This window comes from Eulemur rufifrons, chromosome 8, assembly GCF_041146395.1.
Source record: "Eulemur rufifrons isolate Redbay chromosome 8, OSU_ERuf_1, whole genome shotgun sequence".
NCBI lineage: Eukaryota > Metazoa > Chordata > Mammalia > Primates > Lemuridae > Eulemur > Eulemur rufifrons.
Genome location: NC_090990.1, coordinates 115282792 through 115302194, shown reverse-complemented (window position 1 = coordinate 115302194; position 19403 = coordinate 115282792). Strand labels below are relative to the sequence as shown.

At 42.8% G+C, this 19403-nt stretch overlaps 1 protein-coding gene across 4 annotated transcripts; it reads right to left on the bottom strand.

Moving 5' to 3' along the window:
• Positions 1-4542: 4542 nt before the first annotated feature.
• On the bottom strand, positions 4543-19294 carry GNAT2 (G protein subunit alpha transducin 2). Of its 4 annotated transcripts, none has more exons than XM_069479027.1 (9): positions 19163-19294; positions 12914-13090; positions 11150-11192; positions 10730-10871; positions 9886-10043; positions 7566-7694; positions 7240-7369; positions 5421-5574; positions 4543-5001 (listed from the first exon to the last, which is right to left on the bottom strand). In XM_069479027.1, the coding sequence occupies exons 2-9, from the start codon at positions 13029-13031 to the stop codon at positions 4811-4813; spliced, it is 1065 nt and encodes a 354-aa protein (XP_069335128.1). In that variant the 5' UTR covers positions 13032-13090; positions 19163-19294; the 3' UTR covers positions 4543-4810. The 4 variants fall into 4 exon arrangements, with proteins under 4 accessions (XP_069335128.1, XP_069335129.1, XP_069335131.1 ...); XM_069479028.1 differs by having other exon boundaries at positions 19253-19294; XM_069479030.1 differs by lacking the exon at positions 19163-19294 and having other exon boundaries at positions 12914-13259.
• Between the last annotated feature and the right edge of the window lie 109 nt (positions 19295-19403).

Sequence of the window (19403 nt, the reverse complement as noted above, 5' to 3'; positions counted from 1 at the left end):
AGAGATTCCCAGTAGACAAAACAAGAAATTACCTGTTATTTTTGTTTATCCTTGCTCATGTAGGATAAAGGTTCTGAGAACTCTTCAGAATCTTACGAGGTTGGAGAGTTCTTTGGAGAGCTGGGTTCTGGTCTTTTCTCTGCATCCAACTAGCTATAAAATCTTGTGTAGGTCACTTTCAGTCTTACATCCCTCATCTGTTATCTAAAGATGGACTAGATTAAATTATTTCTTCCAGCTGTTATACTCTGCGGTTCTCATCAAGTAGAAATAACATACTTGAAAGTGCTTTATAAATGTTCTTTGTGATACTCATGATAATACTGCACTGCAAAAAAAGTACTATCCTAAGGCAACAACAACAAATGTATTCATTATAGCTGGTGGTCTTTTCATAGCATCACTTTGCCCATATTCATTTTGAAGACCTGAAATGAAGTTGAACTATAAATTGCTTTAAAGTTTGTAAAGCAGGGTGAAAAGGTCTTTGCTTTGTTTTACATTTAAATCCAGTTCTCTATTTTCTATTCATACCAGTGCTTACTTTTTCATGGGCAAAAAGCAGAAAAGTTTCCTCCTTCAGTCTCCAGTATGTCTGTCTGACCTCACAGAAACGTCTTCACGCTTTTACCTAGCAGGACCACCAGAGGCTCTGTCACACTTGCAGTCCCTGGCCCAACACCGAAGTCCTGCTGGAATCTGTGCTCCGGGGGCTGTGCCGGGTAGAGAGGGCAGTGGGAGGTAAGAGCTCTTCACCCTTCACCACCTTCTCCACCCAGCATGGCCGGCACACTTTGGTCTACGGCACATCTCCGAGTATAGCATGGGTTTTCAATGTGTTATGTCTCACCATAGGAATGGGAGGGAGTACTCTGATTTGGACTATTTGGGGTACATGTGAGTTTTATTATCAGAGTAGGAACTGTTACATGTTAATGTGTCTTTTATGTAGCTTTTAAGACTGAATTTTTGTGCTTCTTTTATCCATCCTTTAGCCACAGAAAATATAAAAGCAAATTTCCAATTACAGTGTGTTTTTTTCCATTTTTTAAATTGTGATAAAGTTTACCATCTTAATAATTTTAAGTATACAGTTCAGTGGCATTAAATACATTCACATTGTTGCACAACCATCACCATCATCTATCTCCAGAACAGTTTTTTCATCTTTGTGAACTGAAACTCTGTACCCATTAAACATTAACTCCCCATTCTCCTCCTTCCCCCAGCCCCTGGTAACCGTCATTCTACTTTCCGTCTCTGTGAATTTGACTATTTTAGGTAACCTCGTGTAAGTGGGATCATAACAGTATTCACCCTTTTGTGTCCATCATATTGTATTTTTGTAAGAAAAGAAAAACTGTCATCAGATTTATGTGAAATGTAACCTAATTTCTATTTGGTTTATTGTTAGCAGTGTCTCTTCAATCATGCTATGCTAGGAACTACGTTATAGTCTCTGCCCTCTAAGGAAACAAGCAGGAAATTATACTTTCAACAAACAGGCAAACTTACTTATATTTTTTGTGATTGTATGCAATTTTCACATTTCATTTTGAGATCTCTGTCTTAGTTTAGAGATGCTTTTGTCAAATATCCATGATTTAGAGATGGCATAATAACTAAAAAATAACCAAGAATTTGATTGGGAATGGGAGGAGCTTAGAAGAATGGGAAATTGACTTTGACTTTACAGTGTATGGTGGGGCTGTTGGTAGCATGATGTCACTATTGGCTTTGGACTCAGAAGACCTGTTTTGGAGTTCCAGTTCTGCTACTTTCTAGTAGTATGATCTTAATGAAGACACACTACCTCCCGGGGCCTCACTTTCCTATCCATAAATTGCTAGTGATGGGCCTGGAGTATTTTTCCGTTCCTTCTAATTTTAGCCTTCTAAGAATTAAGGTTGTAGTACTAGAAAATAGGGTTGAATATTTATTTCTGACCTTGTTACAGAAAACAATTTCTGATGGCTTCTAAAGGTATGTGAGATTCAACAGTACAGGGTGAATTTAAAATGAGGCAAAAGAAGAGAAAGACAGCAGAATATGTGGCTTAATGTTGGTTTTAATCTTTCTTACAGCCATTTTATACAGAGAAGTTTTCATGAACGCAGTCAGAATGTCTATGAGATAAAAATAACCTAAGTTAAAAAACAGCTGTAGAACATGTCGCTTTAAGTGCTGTTTCACCCTCCTTCCTCTAAGATGAACTTTTTACAAAGTGTTCATATAAGGTGGCCTGTGTGAATTTGTTTATAAACCAATTAAGTGTTGGGATATCTACCAGAAAAAAAGAAGAGGAGTAAAATAAAACCCTGTTTTATTCTACTAGGGATTTTTAATTGGTCTGCCAGAAGACCTGTTCCACTGGCTTTGCTTTCATACTAGAACTATAGGGCAGGTTCTATGTGAACATTGATAAACAAAGAGCCTATGTTACACTTTTATAGTTTGGCCCATAACCAATTTCCACGTAGATTTGAAGAACAAGGGAGAGGTAATAAAAGAGGCAACGATCTGTTTCTATTTGAGGTTAGGTGTGGCAATCCTATGTGGAGATGGAATAAATGGGATAAATTATGTTTGGGGACTGAATAGAAAAGATCTATCTGTAGTGACAGTTCTTGACCTGGGGTTTCAGAGCTCCAGAGAGTTTAGGGATAGAACTGTATTTAGTATGGGGTTTTCTTCGTAATTCTCTAAATTTTATTTTATGCATTTTGAAAAGAGGTCTGTAGGTTTCATCAGACTGCCAGGGGGTTCCATGATACAAAACAGATTCAGAACCCCTGTATGTTGAGTTAAAGCGAACAGGTTAGTAATGGTTGGACCATGCCATTCAGAATAGGCCCTGAACCGCTTTTTTTTTTTTTTTTGAGGCAGAGTCTCACTCTGTCACCCTGGCTAGAGTGCAGTGGTGTCATAATAGCTTGCTGCAACTTCAGACTCCTGGGCTCAAGCAATCCTCCTGCCTCAGCCTCCCAAGTAGCTGGGACTACAGGTACTCACCACCATGCCAGGCTAATTTTTTCTATTTTTAGTAGTGATAGGGTGTCGCTCTTGCTCAGGCTGGCCTTGAACTCCTGAACTAAAGCAATCCTGCCTCAGCCTCTCAAAGTGCTAGGATTATAGGCATGAGCTGAACAGCTCTCGAATGTGGAAAGTCTTGCCTAGGATTTTTCTTTGGCTTAAGTTTTTTAATTGGCAGTAGCCAGAGTAGTTTCTCTGGTAATTCTCTTGGTTTCTTTTTAGGGAATCAGAAAAAGTATTAAAGGACTCTAATTTTAACAGCTACAAATTTATTCAATGTTATTTCAAGCTCATATGGCTCTCTGGTATTAATACTGCTAGTAGCAGCCTAAGTGTGAATGGATGTTTCTGGCAAGGAGCAGATTTTCATTTTAATTGACGTTTTCTTTTATATACTAAATCTTGGGTGCCAAGAGCTTTCCTCACTAGTAGTTGTAAATGCTAAATCTATACTTGACTTCACCACCTCCTGTCAAGATAAATACAAGCTGCATTTCCCCTCAAAGGAGTTCAAAGGAATAATTTACTTGTTGGCCTGTTTGGGGTAGATGCCAGCACTACATGGACCCAACTGCAAAGATTTTCAGTGCCTAAAACAAGCTCAGCTATCTTTTGCTCTCCTGAAACATGTAGCAGTTGAAATGAGAATTTTAGAATTGTTCTAAATTCTACGATAGAGAAGTGGCAGCCATAAAATCATTAGTACTCTAAATAGGAATTTGTTGATATCCCCTAAGTTTATTCAGAAAGTATTTTGTATAGCTGAGAAACAGTTATTTATAGAGATAAAGGAAACTCAGTTGGTTTGACAGCTTGGGGGACAGAGGGATAATCTGTGCTTAATAAAGATGATCAGGCCGGGCACGGTGGCTCACGCCTATAATCCTAGCAGTCTGGGAGGCCAAGGCGGGAGGATCACTTGAGGCCAGGAGTTTAGGACCAGCGTGAGTGAGACCCCCATCTCTACAAAAAAAATAGAAAAATTAGCATGTGCCTGTCTGCCCAGCTACTCAAGAGGCTGAGGCAGGTGGATCACCCAGGAGTTTGAGGTTGCAAATGAGCTATGGTGATGTCACTGCACTCCAGCCCAGATGACAGAATGAGACCCTGTCTCCAAAAAATAAAAATAAAAGATCAGTTTTGGATGTGTGCCTTAGAATCTAACAAACTCATATCCCCTATCCATTGATCCAAATCTCTGAACTAAGGCACATAGAGGTCTGTTAGTAAAAGGAGTGGTAGGTTTATTGAGGTTTTGTTTATAATAGTTTTTTGCAGAGTGTAGGGAGATTTGCTGTTTTTCTTGGGTAGTTGGGATAATTTATCTAAAAACCAGGTGTTGAATTTCATAAATGGCAGCATTTATATAAGATTTCTTACTGTGACTCTAACCATAACAACATTTATGTGCCTTCAGTTATGTGTGTGCTCCTCAGAATAACCCTATGAAGTAGGCAGGGAAGTTATCTTCATTTTATAGTTGGGGGACTCAAGTCTCAGAGAAAAATGAAGTATTTACATTTTTGTATTAAGTTGCAAAACCAGTACTAGAACCTGGGTCTTTCGACTCTTGGCCTTGAGCGCTTTAAACTGCACTAGCTATCCTACTTTAAAAAGAAGGTATGAGACACAGTTGCAATCATGCATGCTCTGTTTCCAAAGGAGAACAGATTCATTCCTCGTGTCATGGTATATTGACTATAATTTTCTGCTTGAAATTATCCAGATTCCAATCCTGTTTATATTAATAGAATGTATACCTGAGGAATGGTGAGGACTAGAAGAGCCCGCAGTCCTTGAGGTTTTCTTTGATAATAATATCTGTAACTGCATCAAACACAAATTTGACATTCTGTGTGTCTGTAGCACAGGTCATGTGACTGTAGATTTCTTTGACATCTTTTCGCATATTCAGGTCAAGGAACTGGCTCTTGATATAATTCCCCGCATCCTCATAGGAGTTGTTCCCTGGTTTTCCAGAAAAATAATGAAGAAGTGGGATAAATTAACCCTTCCTAGCTGCTCACTTTTTAGGTGACTGACTTGATCCTTGAAATGTTGTGTTAGACAACTGCAGTTGGAGACCTATTTTTGGAGGGAGGTTTCTCTGTGTTGTACTCCAGTGTCTCCCACTTGAATCGTACAGAGAAATTGAGAAGTGTCTCTATGTCTTAGCCTTGGGTTTCCAGTAGGTATCATTTCAACAGTCAGTGGCTCTCCTCCATTGAATGTCTGCTCTGTTCTGGACACATCTGAATTTAAACCCCATAACTGCTCAAGTTTCTCCCATAAGACAAGTTTCTTTATGTCACCTTGGCCTAGGAAATGAGGCAATCACCAGTCACTACTAAAAGACATTATTATTGTCTCTAGCCCCTGACACTTACCATCATACTCTGGAAAACAAATGCTGAGATGGACTTTCTTGATTTTTTCCTCAAAGAGGTCCTTCTTGTTGAGAAAGAGGACAATGGAAGTAGCCGCAAAGAACTTGTGGTTACATATGCTGTTGAACAGATGCAAAGACTCATGCATACGATTCTAGTAAGAGGAAACACCATTGAAAATATCAGATTGGGCTTATAGGATATCTATTTCCTGTTCTTGTTCCCCTTGGAAAGACCAGTGCTCCAAATGTAAAAGGAAAGACAGGGAACAGCTATCTCTTTTTAAGGTAGTGGAATACAGCCAAAGAGCTGTGTGTTCATTCTAATCCTCTGTCGATCATTTTAATAGCTGTGTGACTTGGGGAAAATTACTGAGCTTTTCTCACTCACTCAGACACTCAGTGAGTGTCTCACTCACTTTCCTTATCTCATAGGGTTATTGTGAAAGTTAAATGAGGTCATGTATGTGTAGTGTCCATGATAGTGGCTGGTATATGCAGATTTTTATCAGCCAGGGCACAGCTAAGGACTTTGATATTCCGTAAGTACTGCTGGTCAAGTGCTGAAACCAGGCCCAAGTTAGCATGTGTTCATTTGCATCTCCAGGATGATTTTGATAGGCTTGTGTCATGGGATCCCAGCTCTCAGTTTGAACAGGAACATGATAGGGATACTTTGCCACATGGTGAGGGCTAAAGAATTTACCAGTGCCATACCATAAGCATTACTGCTCTCGTTTCCTTCTCCGATTGCTACTCAGAGAGTGAGAAGTGGTGCTATGTATCTACAGAGGTTGCCCAGTTCCCCAGCCTAGCCTGTTTTTAGGGAACAGGACTTGAGGGTTTTGAAGAATGCTGTCAACTGACTTGGGCTCAGTCTTTTTTCATCTAATAAAGAACAAATTTGTAGCCTTATTGTTAATAGTCCTGCAAAACCCTTTAAGATCTCATAGACTTCATAATTAAAGATAGAAGAAATCTTGGAAAGTGAATAGTAAGACGTTTTGGTTAGAAGATATTCAGAGTGCTCTACTGTAAACTCGTACTACTATTAATAAGAAGGAAAAGAGTCAGAGAGCAAGGGATAGGAGTAGAGGAGTTTTATCTTTCATCAGGAAACTGTGGGCCTCTGTTTATGAAGCAGATGCTTATGTGAAATTAACATCTTCCATGCCTATGACATTCTCGATCTCAAAGTGAGAGAAGGTAACTGGCTGCACTCTGATACTTGTTCTGCAGAGCTCCTGTATTGTAGAATTCTACAGGTTAAAGAAAACCACTCATCTAGTCAATTGCCAATTTAATTAGTATGTCAGAAACCTGGTCTGACAGTCTCTCCTTCCTCCTGTTGACACTCTACATTTTTAGGCTTCTAAAGTGAGCCTTCTGTCATGTGGCAGGAGGATTCACATCATATGTTGTTTTCTCTGCTCTGTCATCTTCATCTCCTTCCCTGGACAACTTGGGAGAGTATTAAGTGTAACTCCTTTGCATTGCCTAGGTGATGATCCTTTATCTCTTTAATACTCAATTCCTCTTATGAGCTTTGTGACATCCAAGTGATACTTGGATGTCTAACCTGAGACCAAGCTTACTGTCAGTAAATCTGGAACTCTAAGTTGCTCACCTGTAACCTACAGAAGAAGAGGTTTTTCTAGAGTTATTTGCATGAGACATTGATTGCTCTGCTAGAGGACTGCTAGACTGTCATTGTTAGCCGAAATTACCCAAATTAGGGCACTGGAGTGACACACGGCTTAGAGAAACGGTTGTGGGGAGAACTTGTTCTAGCAAAGCTGCTTGGTGCAAAGGCCACTCACCACTTCGTCATCTTCGACCAGCACCATATCGTAGGCACTGAGGGCTGCGCAGAAAATGATGCAGGTGACTCCTTCAAAGCAATGGATCCACTTCTTTCTCTCCGATCTTTGCCCTCCCACATCAAACATCCTGAGGGAGGAAGCAGCTGTTCTCATAGGTATGCCTAACATATGACCCACATGCCTTTGGTGTTCACCCCGAAAGGTTGGGGAGAAGTAGGACAGTAATTTAGGTTAGGCTGCAGCAACGGCCAGGCAGCATGCCCATGCCTGTTTTGGGGATACCGCATGTGTATCTGAGGTGCCCCAGGGAACCATGTACTCACCTGAAATTCAAGTCTTTGACGGAAAACTTGGTCTCGATGATGCCTGTGGTTTTGACTCTGGATCGTAGCACATCTTGCTCGTTAGGGAGGTAGTCAGGGTCTGTAATTCGTTCCAGTTGGTTTAGGTAGCTGTAGAAAAGTGATTGGTAATTGATGACAAATTTTCCACAGCCGAGGTAAAGGGTCTTACCCAAAGTCACACAGCTAATTTGGTGATAGAACCAGGACTAGAATCCATATTGTTAAATCTAGGATTCTTTCCTTCAAACGCTTGTGTCCTTGATAAGGAAGTAGGGTATGGGCTGAGGGACAAGCCCCTTTGAGGCAGAGGTTCCATCTTACTTAAATCAAGTCAGGTAAGTTTTTCCTTGGGTTTTGCCTGACCGCAAGCCTTTCTAGACCCTTGAATGAGATTTAGTGGTTTAAATGGGTGCTAAAAGTTTCATCAAGAGGCAAAATTGAAAGAGACTTTAAAGACATGAACCAATGCAATGCATGGATTTTGTTTATATCTTGAATCAAATTGGGGGAAAAACATATAATTGGAAATTTGAACACTAATTTGGTGATATTTTATATTAAGGAATTAATTAAATATTTAGGTGTGATGATGACATTGTGATTTATTTTTTTTAAAGAGTCTTTATTTTAGAGATATGTAATGACATTTTTAGGATGAAATTATATCTGAGGTTTGCTTCAAAATAATCCAGTAGGGGTTGGGGGTAAAATGAGAGTAGCCATGAGTTGATAACTGTTGAAGGTAGATGATTTATTATATTATTCCACTTCTGTATGTGTTTGAAAGTTACCATAAAATAAAGGGGGGGGCTGGGCACAGTGGCTCACACCTATAATCTTAGTACTCTGGGAGGCTGAGGCGGAAGGATTGCTCGAGGTCAGGTGTTCAAGACCAGCCTGAACAAGAGTGAGATCCCGTCTCTACTAAAAATAGAAAGCAATTAGCTGGACAACTAAAAATACATACAAAAAATTAGCTAGGTGTGGTGGCACATGCCTGTAGTCCCAGCTCCTCGGGAGGCTGAGGCAGAAGGATTGCGTAAGCCCAGGAGTTTGAGGTTGCTGTGAGCTAGGCTGACGCCAGGGCAGAAGAGCAAGACTCTGTCTCCAAAGATAAATAAACAAACGGAAAAGGGCAGAGGAGGAAGGCAGGTGTGAGGTGAGATGGCTGAGGGAAGGAGGGAGGACAATTAACACAAGTGCCTACTGAATGCCAGGCATTTTCACATTTAAATTCTCATGGAAGCTCCCAAGCCTTCACATTTCATATCTCCATTTTACAGATGAAAGAAAAATTGAGGAGAGTTAAATAACTTGCCCAGGGTCAAGAGGCACTGTGCTATATCGTGAAAAATACTGAGCTTTGTAGTCAGGGAGACCTGAATTCAAATCTGGCTTCTGCCATTTATCTATATGACCTTGGGCAAGTTAATTAACTTCTCTGAATCTCAGTTTTTCATCTATAAAATGGGGCTAATAAAAAGTACTGTCTACCTTTAACTCTTACTGTATAGGTGGGTAAAGGGTCTTGAGACAGTGTTCATAATGCACCTAGCAGTGACAGGCCTTCGTAAGTGAGTGTTCCAGGGATGGTAAATGGTAACATTATTTCCAGATTAGGTGACAGATGGGAGTTAAACTCAGGTCTGTTTGACTTTGAAGCTCATGTCTGTGATCCCATACTGTCTGAGAGAGGATTGATAAACTGTGTTGCTGATTTTTTTGGAACCAACTTTGTTAAGTTGGTTCTCTCTAATCCGTGACCACCTTCCTTTGGTTTGCCCTGGCAATTTCTGTGTCCCCTGCCCTGGCATCCTGACATAAGATGCTCTAGGTGTAGGAAACTTTCATTTCTGCTTAGTGGCCTAAGTAGAACCTGGGTTACCAGCTCGAAAATTCTGCCCTGAAAGAGCCATCATAAATCACATGCCTTCTGGGAGTGTGTGTGGCAGAACTATAGGGCTATGTTATGGTTCTGAAAGGAGAGGCGAAGTGTACAGTTAAAGAGAACAGGTTTGAGGGCGGCTAGACAGACCACCTGTGTTAAACATTTATGTCTTCAGCTTCGTAGGCTGCAGTGAGTTGGTGTAAAGCAATACAGAGTGGTGGCAACTATGGCAGATATCCCTGTGGCCTTAAACACAGTAAAACACTGCTCAACTCAATCCTAACAAGACAGATCTACAGGCTGAATTCAGTCTATGGGTCTCCAGCTTTCAATGCCTGAAATTTTAGGCTGGGTGAGATTTTGCCTGGAAGACTGCTTAAGTGTCCCCACAGCCCCTCCCCAGAGTCTTACTAAGATGCCGAGTCATTGAGCTGGTACTCTGCTGCTCTCTCGAAGCAGGCCTGCACCCCACCATCCTTCCACAACTTCCTGATGACCTCCACCAGCTCGGGAGGCATGGTTCCCTCCTCAATGGAGTCAGCTAGGTTGTTGAGCTGTCGCCCATCATCCTGTAATGCAGAAACCTGGCTGAGAACTACACAGGAGTAATAGCTTTCCAGGAGGCTTCTGGGAATACTGTTGAATGGAATGCAATTTACATTGCTACCAGCCTGAGGTAGAGGCAGTCTCCAGTGAAGATTCTATCTAAGAAAACATACTGATTAATTTTTGAGTGTGCTCCCCAGATGTAGAGGGTGGCAATATATCCAGCCCTGGGGTTCCTAGAGGATAGCAGAGGTCCCAGATGCTTCCTCTCTGGGCTTTCTGGCTCCTATCCTTAGTCTGAAAGGGTACTGCCATAAAACATGAGTCCTCTAATTGCAGGGAGCCTGGAAGTTTAAAGGCCAGATTGGCCGTCACTTTGGTTTTTTCGATGATTTAAAGCTAGAAAAAGGCCAATACTAGAACTAGGGATTTAGCTTATGGAAGTTCCCATGGTCAGGAGCCTAAGGGGAGCGATTTAAATGGTAAAATAAGGCAAAAAGGCAGATGAAGCTGAGAATATTTATTATAAAGGTAGGAGTTGCTTACTTCTCCCGAACTGAATAAAAAGATTTGAAGCTCAGCAAGTAGGATTTTAGTTACACAAAACGATTTTTCTTACCCATCTTCCCTCATAGTTTGTTGGCATCTGGTCTGTTTCTTCTGATTAGCTTTTCCTGCTTCCACCCATAACCACGTAACAATCACGTACCGCACAGCTTGGTTCAGCGTAGTCAATTCCCAGTGTGGACATGGCCCGGATGATAGCCAGGATGGACTGCAGCACATTCCCGTAGATGATAGACTTGAACTCCAGGCATTCTTCCGGAGAATAGCCGTCCTGGTGAATGATCCTGCAAGGGGCAAACACCCAGTCTTTAGCTGGACCTGAGTAACTAGACCTAAAGGATTGGGAATCTGGAGTATTTAAAGGGTCATAAGCACCCCATCCCTCTGTTCCTACTGCTGTCTCAAAGTGGAAGGTTAGGGACAGGAGGCACACAGACGAGGGGCATTAGAATCAGTTCCTTTTTACCGTTATAGCTGCTTGAGGCCAAAGAGCCTTTCACTCAGAACCTCCACTGGCTTCACCCTACCCCAGTCCTTTGGGGCTTTCTTTGTTCCTACTCACTTCATCTGTTTGACGATGGTGCTCTTTCCTGACTCCCCAGCACCTGAAAGGAGAAACGCTTATGCTTCCAATTTCCCCCAACCTTCCAGGAGGCCTGTGAGAAGTCAGACCCGCTGCTGCTTGGCAGTCTTGTGAGGGGAGAACATGGATAATTGCTACCCTCCATGTCTGGCAGCCTTGAGCTCAGGCCATTCGACCTGGCCAGAGTTCCTTCAGTACTATTTACATTTTGGGCTGTCCTGTTCGTGGTAGGATGTTTAGCAGGATTCCTGGCCTCTATCCACTAGAGGCCAATGATACGCATTCCCCTCAATGTGACAACCAAAAATACCTCCAGACATTTACAAATGGCCGCTGGGGGTCAACATCTCCCTGCTGAGAACCACCAATAATAGATTCAGGGGAATTCCTTTACCTCATTTCTCCTCTCTGCCCGTTTTTGACTCAGGAGAGTGATCTTAGGGTAGGACTGGAGAGAGCTGGATCATTTCACTGAACTATTTTTTCATCATTTTGCTGGTTCCCTTTATTGACTAAAATGTCCTAATGTCCTCGTTCACACTCTGCTCTCCCCCATCAAAAACTCACATATCCTTCCACCCTCTCTCAGTCTATACTGCCCTAATGCCTCAGCCTCCTCCTACTTAGCCTGTGCTTGTTCCCTCTAAGCTGCTTATCCTGAACCTAGAAGAAATCTGCTTAGGCTTAAAAGATCTCTCAGTGGCCCTGCCATCTCTTTCCCCCTGTGTAACCTCCTGGCTCCTTAGAGTCTGGGTCCAGCTTACAGAGATATGCCCCTTTAGTGTGTCCCTGGGGCTGTGCCGTGGATCAGCTGGGGGAAAAGAGGTGCCTTACCTTGGTGCATCAGGTCCCAGGTTGCTCATGGGCTTGGAAACCCAGGCCGGGCAGCCAGTCTTCGGCTACATAGACCCCACTTGCTCCAGCTAGCCTACTTCTGTAGTACCGCTGGTTTTTTTTCTAAGCCAGGTGTCCCAAATTTTCTTGACTTGGTTCTATTTATAGCCATGATCAATTTCCCTGACTGACTTACTGACTTATTGGGGTGATTTTTTTTGTCAGCCCAGACCAGTGATCTCCTTAGGAGCTCATCAAGTTGATGACCCTCCCATCTGGCAGGGGCTTTAGAGGCAGGTACTGAATAGAAAGCCAGGAAGGGACCACTGCAGATAAAAACTCCATTCTGCCTCACTCAGGCCTCCCTACTTCCATAATTTTTACGGAAAGCAAGAAGGAACCAGTATACTCGGCAAGAACCAGTGGGCCTATCCCTGGGACTATGTGGCACCGACTGTATGGTGAGACTTCTGCGTCCATTGGTGAGGGAAGGTCTTGTTCTCTTCAGATTCCTTGGCTCAGAGTTCTCTGCAGATTGGGTACATGTTAGCAAGTCCAGGGTTCTCAGTATTTGCCAAGACGAAAGGAAATGTTACGTTTGATTAGATTTGGAGATGGGTGGGTTCATCCTGGCCCTTGCACTATTCCTAGTTCAAGGAAGAGTGGGAATATTCCAGAGTAGCTTTGGCACTCTGGATCCCCTAGGGGTGGCTGTGCAGGCCCCATATTAACTCGGCCCTAGAGCTCCCAGTCCCCTAGCCAGAGACTGGATAGGGGAGAGGAAACATGACCTGCCACCCCTCCTTCCCAAGGGGTGGGCTAGAACCCACTGACCCTCAGGAAAGGAACATGAAAGCAGGAAGGAGCATCACTTTCTCCTTTCCTGGCTCATCTTCCCGTCTCACTCACCCAGCAGCAGCAGCTTGACCGTCTTGGCTTCCTTGTCAGCATCCTCCTGCAGCTTCTTTTCTAGCTCCTTGGACCTCTTGGCCAGTTCTTTGTCCTCAGCACTGGCTCCACTCCCCATCTCTGCCTTCTCTTCCTCAGCTGCTTCCTCAGGCTCTTAAGCTTCTCTTGTAAGTTTTCCTACATATGAGATGGAAGAAAAGGAAAAAAATAAATTGGGATCGAGTATCAGTTCCTTAGTTCCCCTAAAAGCTGGTCTATATGGAGCCGGGTGAGAGCAGGCTATTGGTTCTTCTACCCTTCCTACACTGGCTGAGACTCCCTACCCCAACTGGAGACCTACTTCTTAGTCTAGGGATTGTAGCCTTTATATCTAGCAGTGTGATGGGTCAAGCCAATTAAGAGCTTTGTCAATATGACAAAGGGTAAAGACTCAAATCTTTCTGTAACTAGGGAAATGATCAGTTGGGTTCTGACACAGGGGATAGGATGTAGGTACTGAAGCTCTCTGGAATAAGATAATGGCCACCTCCATCCTTTTGAGGGTCTCATCCTCTAAAAGTCTCTTGCTTCCTTAGATTTACTTGCAGTGTAAAGCTAGAGACTAGGGGCACAAACATAGGAAGCATTCCCCATGTTGAGCCTCCAGAATATAGGATCTTGTTATCAAGGGCTTCAAGGCATCAGTGCATGCTTGTTTATCATCACTGGCTGGTCCTGGCAAGGCATTTTTGTTTAGTGTGGTGCCCTTACTTGGAAAGATTAGGAATTTTCATGCAGCTTCCCCAGTGGCTGCTGCTCCAGGAAGCTGTTAGTATTGTTACTTTGTGTTGGCTCATCACTTTGTACATATGTCTTTTATTAATATTAGCACTTACCACTTCGCATTGTACTTTGTTTCCCACTGTGAATTCCTCCCCCTGGAGGTCAAGGTACCAAATCTCGTTCATCTTTGAACCCTTCAGAACTTGTAGTTTATTAGTGGATCATCAGTAAAGATTTGGTGAATGAATACACGTAGAAAAAAGGTTATGTGGTAGAGAGAATGGGGCAGCTTCCCCTTGACCAAAGCCAGCTGAGGCCCAATTTCCCTTGGTAAGTGAACTTTGCTGATATTTAGTGTGGGGCTTGTGCTGTCTCACACAACAAACACTACTTCTTTGGGAAATGGGACTCTAGATTCTGGCTTCTCAAACGTTGGGGGAGCTCTCCCTCTGGCCCTCATCCAAGCTGCCTTTTACTGGGGAGAAATGAGGGTGCAGTCTAGCAATTGCCTCACAATCACATTGAAGATTCTCCACTGGTCATATTTCTCTATGCCAATTATTTCAGTTTATTATTTAGTCTTGCTGATGGAGCCTCCTCAGGTGGAGATACTTTAGAATTTTGCTACCCAAAATGTGGTCCAAGGACCAGTGATATCAGATTGCTTGGAAACTTGTTAGAAATACAGAATCTCTGGCCTTAACCCAGACCTTCTGATTCAGAATCTGTGTGGATTTTTTTTTTTTTTTTCCAGAGACAAGGTCTCACTTGTCACCCAGGCTGGAGTGCAGTGGTGTGATCATAGCTCACTGCAGCCTTAAACTCCTGAGCTCAAGTGATCCTCCTGCCTTAGCCTCCCAAGAAGCCAGGACTGTAGGCGTGTGGCACCACTCCCAGCTAATTTTTAAAATATTTTGTAGTGGCAGGGTCTTCCTATATTGCCCAGGCTGGTCTTGAACTCCTGGCCTCAAGTGATCCTCTCGCCTCAGCCTCCCAAAGTGCTAGGGTTACAGGCATAGCCACCATACCTGCCCTAGAATCTGTACTTTTCCCCATTTTTTATTTAAGTGGACTTAGGGGATACAATTGGTTTTTTGTTACATGGATGAATTGCACAGTGAGGAAGCCTAGGCTTTTGATTTGCCCATCGCCTGAATAGTGTACATTGTACTCAATGAGGTAATTCTGCGTCCTGCCTTTTCTTCCCTTCCCACCCTCCCCTCTTCTGAGTCCCCAGTGTCCATTAAGTCACTCTGTATGACCATGCATACCCATTGCTTAGCTCCCACTTATAAGTGAGACCATGCAGTATTTGGTTTTTTGTTCTTGTGTTACTTCACTTAGAGTGATGGTCTCCAATTCCATCCAAGTTGCTGCAAAAGACATTATTTCACACTTTTTAATGGCTGAGTAGTATTCCATGACATATACATTTTATACACACACACACACCATATTTTCTTTATCCACTCATCAGTTGTTGGGCACTTAGGTTGGTTCTATATATTTGCAATTGTGACTTGTGCTGCAGTAAACATGGGAGCAGGCGTCTTTTTTATAAAGTGTCTTCTTTTCCTTTGGGTAGATACCTACTAGTGGGGTTACTGGATTGAGTGGCAGATCTACTTTTAGTTCTTTGAGAAATCTCCATACTGTTTTCCATAGAGCCAGAGCTGTGCATAAGGGATTGCTAGGAAGTAATTATTATATTGTTACTATAATCAATAATTGCTAGACATTTGTATGGCTCATACCAGTGAATTCTCACAATAACTTCAAGGTAAGTGCTGTTTTCCCCAGTTTACAGACCAGATAACTAAGACTTGAGGGTTCAGTAACTTATTCAAAGTCATATAGCATAGCAAGCAGACAAACCAGTGATCCTTCTTTCCACTACTCCTACAGAAACAGCCAGTGAGAGAAAGAACGCCTGGGCAAATGCATGAACTCAATAACAGTAACACTTGTTTTGTTAAAAGAACCACTAACTTCTTTCACACATGGAGAAAATGTGAGCTTGTTCCTTTTTCTGCTGCTGCCTCTGCAAACTTCTGTGCTGCTTCTGCTTCGTTGCCTAGCTTGCTGAGTAGAAGTTCCCCATTCTTACTGCTACGCTGAGTAAGGGAGCTTCTGGCCCTTGCCTGGCGCCTGAGAGCACAGATTCACTACTGTGCATGCACCATTCCTGGTACCAGTGACCTCATGCCTCCCATCATCGGCTCCTGTGCCTTTCCTGTGGCTGTTCTACTTTATTATCATCACATTTAGGGACAGAGTCCTGGTGAAGTAGGTAAGGCATGCAGTGCTATTCCCATTTTAGAAATGAAGCACAGAAGAGTGATCCTCCTAATGACTGTATCATTTTGAGTGAAAAAGGCATCACTTATCCCAAGAAATTTGGGCATGTTTCCTGAGTTAAGGAGACATCTCAGGATCTGTCTCACGTCCATTGGTAAGCCTTGTCCCAGATGGAGTGGGGGGACCTAGAAGGACAAGGAACTACCTTCAGGACCTTCCAGTCCCTAGGGGGAGGTAGGGGAAATTCACAGAAAAACATTTAGTTAAAGGACATTGCGTTAGTGCTGGGGAATTCAGAGCTGTTTAAAACCTAGCCTCCACCCTGGTAAGAAAGGGAATTAAGCACTCATCTAACTGTCAGACTGATAAGTTCTATGGTAGAAGGAAGGAAGGGGTGATTGTAAAATAAACAGACTTTCCACAGAGAAGCAGAACAACAGTAGTATGGGGGATAAGCATTTTGGGGAGAGGAAAGAGCATGAAAAAAGGCATAGGGGCACAAGGTGCAAAGTGTGCTCAGAGAAGACTGGTAAGTTGAATGTGACTGGCTAAGGTAAAAGGAAATGGAAGGGGGGAGGGCTGGGAGATGAGGATGAGAAAGGGAAATTGGGGCCAGCCAGTGAAGGGCCTTGACTGACAAGGTAAGGGGTTTGGCTAAAATCCACCCGGGACTTGTAAACAAGTATGGATGGGTACAGCTGCATAGTGCTAGAAAGAAACAATGCTAAGTGACAGAGGGGAGGGGGAGGGGAGCTAGCTGCTAGGAGAAGCTGAGAAACAAGGGCTGAACAGCTTGTTTCTAGAAGGGTCTAGGCATAACGTATGGCTTAGGGAAACTGTCCTGGCCATGGATCTTTTTAGAGGTACAGGTGTTCTCTCCCAAGTTTAATATCTGTGACAAGTATTCTGGCCTAGGGAGGCTGACATCACAAGTGAGCTAAAGGCCAGAAGCAAAGAGAAGCAGTTCTTCAGAGAAACAGGAGTGCGCTATCATTGCAGACCCTGAGGTTCCAGGAGGGCCAATTATGGAGCCATCTGGAGAATAGGCCAGGAGGGGAAGAAGCTGTGTTCAGAGCTAGGGAAGATCCCAGAAGCTCAAAGGCAACATTAAGGCCTCAATGTGAGAAAAGCCTAGGCCACAGGATGACTCACTTCATTTCTTAAGCTCTGTTCTACATAGACAATGAAACCTCCCTAAGATTCTTGCTGGTGTTGAGTAGGTGGGAGATTGATGCTTAGCTGTAATCAGGTCAGACTTCCTAGCAGCGACAACACATCAGATAGCCTGGAAACAGGGGAGGGTTTAGAGTGAAGGGTGAGTTGCAGACGGAACTAGGGAGGAACATAAAGGGACTAATGAACTGGTTTGCCTGGGTTGGGTGGAGGGCAGGGATTGCCACCTATTGGCTGGTTAGGTAGGTCTGGATTCAGAAGCCTAGCCCAATGCAAAACACCACCCTGTAAAACTGTGTCGAAATTTGTATCCTATCAGAATATAGATGACATTCTACATCATTACATGGTGCTTGATTTTAATTCTGAGACTTATTTTTATTCATTATTGAAAGCCCAGTAGGCTCAAAATTCTTAAGTGCCCCAAGACCAATTTAGAGAGCCATATTAAGAATAGTTTATGTTTTGAGTCTGGGTTTAAGACTCGGAGAACCTGGGGTTGGGGTCTGTGGAGGCAGTTACAAATTTTTACAGGCTTTTGTTGATTTTTATCCCCTTGATTATAAAAATAATGGATATGTACTGTAGATAATTTTTTAAATGCAGATAAAGAAGAATAAATATAATCTATAATTCTACCACTTACAGATAATCATTTGTAAACTTTTGGGTGTGTTTCTTTCCTATGCATATATATCACATAATTAGGACCATATTGTATGTACAGCTTTTTTACATCCAGCCTTTCACTTAACTTTATATTGTAAACATTTCCACATCATTAAAAAATTCTCCAAGAACAATTTTTAATGGCTGTATTTCATTGTATGCAAATGACATAATTTAAACAGTCTCCATTGTTGGACCTTTAAGTTTCTAACCTTTCTATGTGATAAACATTGCAGTGATGAATGACTTTGTGTACACATATTTTTCTGGCAGCTTTCCTTAAAAGAACAATTTCCTGAAAGTTGATTACTGTGTTAAATAATAAGGACCCTTTTGAAACTCTTATTATATATTACCAAATGGCTTTCAAAAAGATTATATCAATGTTTATGGTCACCAATACTCTGTGTGTGTGTGTGTGTGTATGTGTGTGTTGTTGTGTCCCATCTCACTACACCCTTGCCTGCATTAGGATATTTTTCTTAGTCTTTGCTATTTTGATAGGTAAATATGGTATCTCCTTGTTCTCCTTTTAGTTTTATTAGATTCTTTGTGAGGTGAACTTCCCCCTGCCCCACCACAATATTTACGGAGGCCAAGGGTTTTTAAGTTTGTTTGGGGTGAGGAGCAGTAGACAGGGGATCAATAGAGGTGATACCACATGCAGGTAGAGATTAGGGTTCAGGGTCCAGAATCCAGCCTGGGGAGAGAAGAGGGAGGCAGAGTTTGGGAAGGAACTCTGCTGTGGGGGTTGTGAGAACTGGGAGGAGCCGGACAAACAACATTAGAACAACTGGGTGTGGGGGCCAAAGGGCTCCCACAATCAGAATAGGGAAGGGATTAATTGCTGCTAACGCACTTAATTATATTCAGTGAAGTCTCAGGGACTTCCCTCCACAAGTTCCCTTTAGGTTGGATTCTCTACCCCTTGGGAGTGGGGATGCTGGTGGGCTAGGGCGTCTGCAGTCCCTAAAACAGCCCAACTCCATTTCTTTACAGGCTACAAGGTGAATCAACCTGTGAATGTCAACAGGGAATAAAGGCCAAGACCAAAGCAATGATAATACACGAACATTGAGTAGTAACTACAGGCCAGGCACAGTTCTAAGTACTTAACTTATATTAGCTCATTTATCTTAACAACCACCATATAAAGCGGGTACTCTTATACTCATTTTACAGAGGAAATAGGAGCACAGAGAAGTAACTTGCCCAATGTCAAGAATTAGGTGGAGGAGTCTGGATTTGAACTTAGACATTCTGGCTACAGAATTTAAGCTCTTCACCACCAAATACAGAAATTAATGTGGGAAGGGGAGCCAGAATTTCAGAGCACACCCTGCCTACCTAGGGCAGCCAGAAGAAAACAGATGACCTGGGTGAGAACATAGGGGCAGGACTTCTGCCTAAAATGAATCCTGGGACAGTAACAGCCACCTTTGATTGGGCCCTGACTTCGTGCCAGGGACTGTGCAAAGGGACTTTACCTTCAATCTTCACAATAACTCTTTTGAGCGAGGTACTGTCATTACCCAAGACCATCTTTACTGATGAGGAAGCTGACGCACAAACCTTGCCCAAGACCTAG

Bases quoted from the DNA above. Each gene is read 5' to 3' on its own strand.
- GNAT2 (XM_069479031.1), bottom strand. From the start codon at position 13,031: ATGGGGAGTGGAGCCAGTGCTGAGGACAAAGAACTGGCCAAGAGGTCC. The intron at 10,872-11,149 runs GTGAGTAGGAAC...TGCCCCTTGCAG, and splicing joins ACCATCGTCAAACAGATGAA to GATCATTCACCAGGACGGCT. The intron at 10,059-10,729 runs GTACGTGATTGT...GTTCTCAGCCAG, and splicing joins ACGCTGAACCAAGCTGTGCG to GTTTCTGCATTACAGGATGA.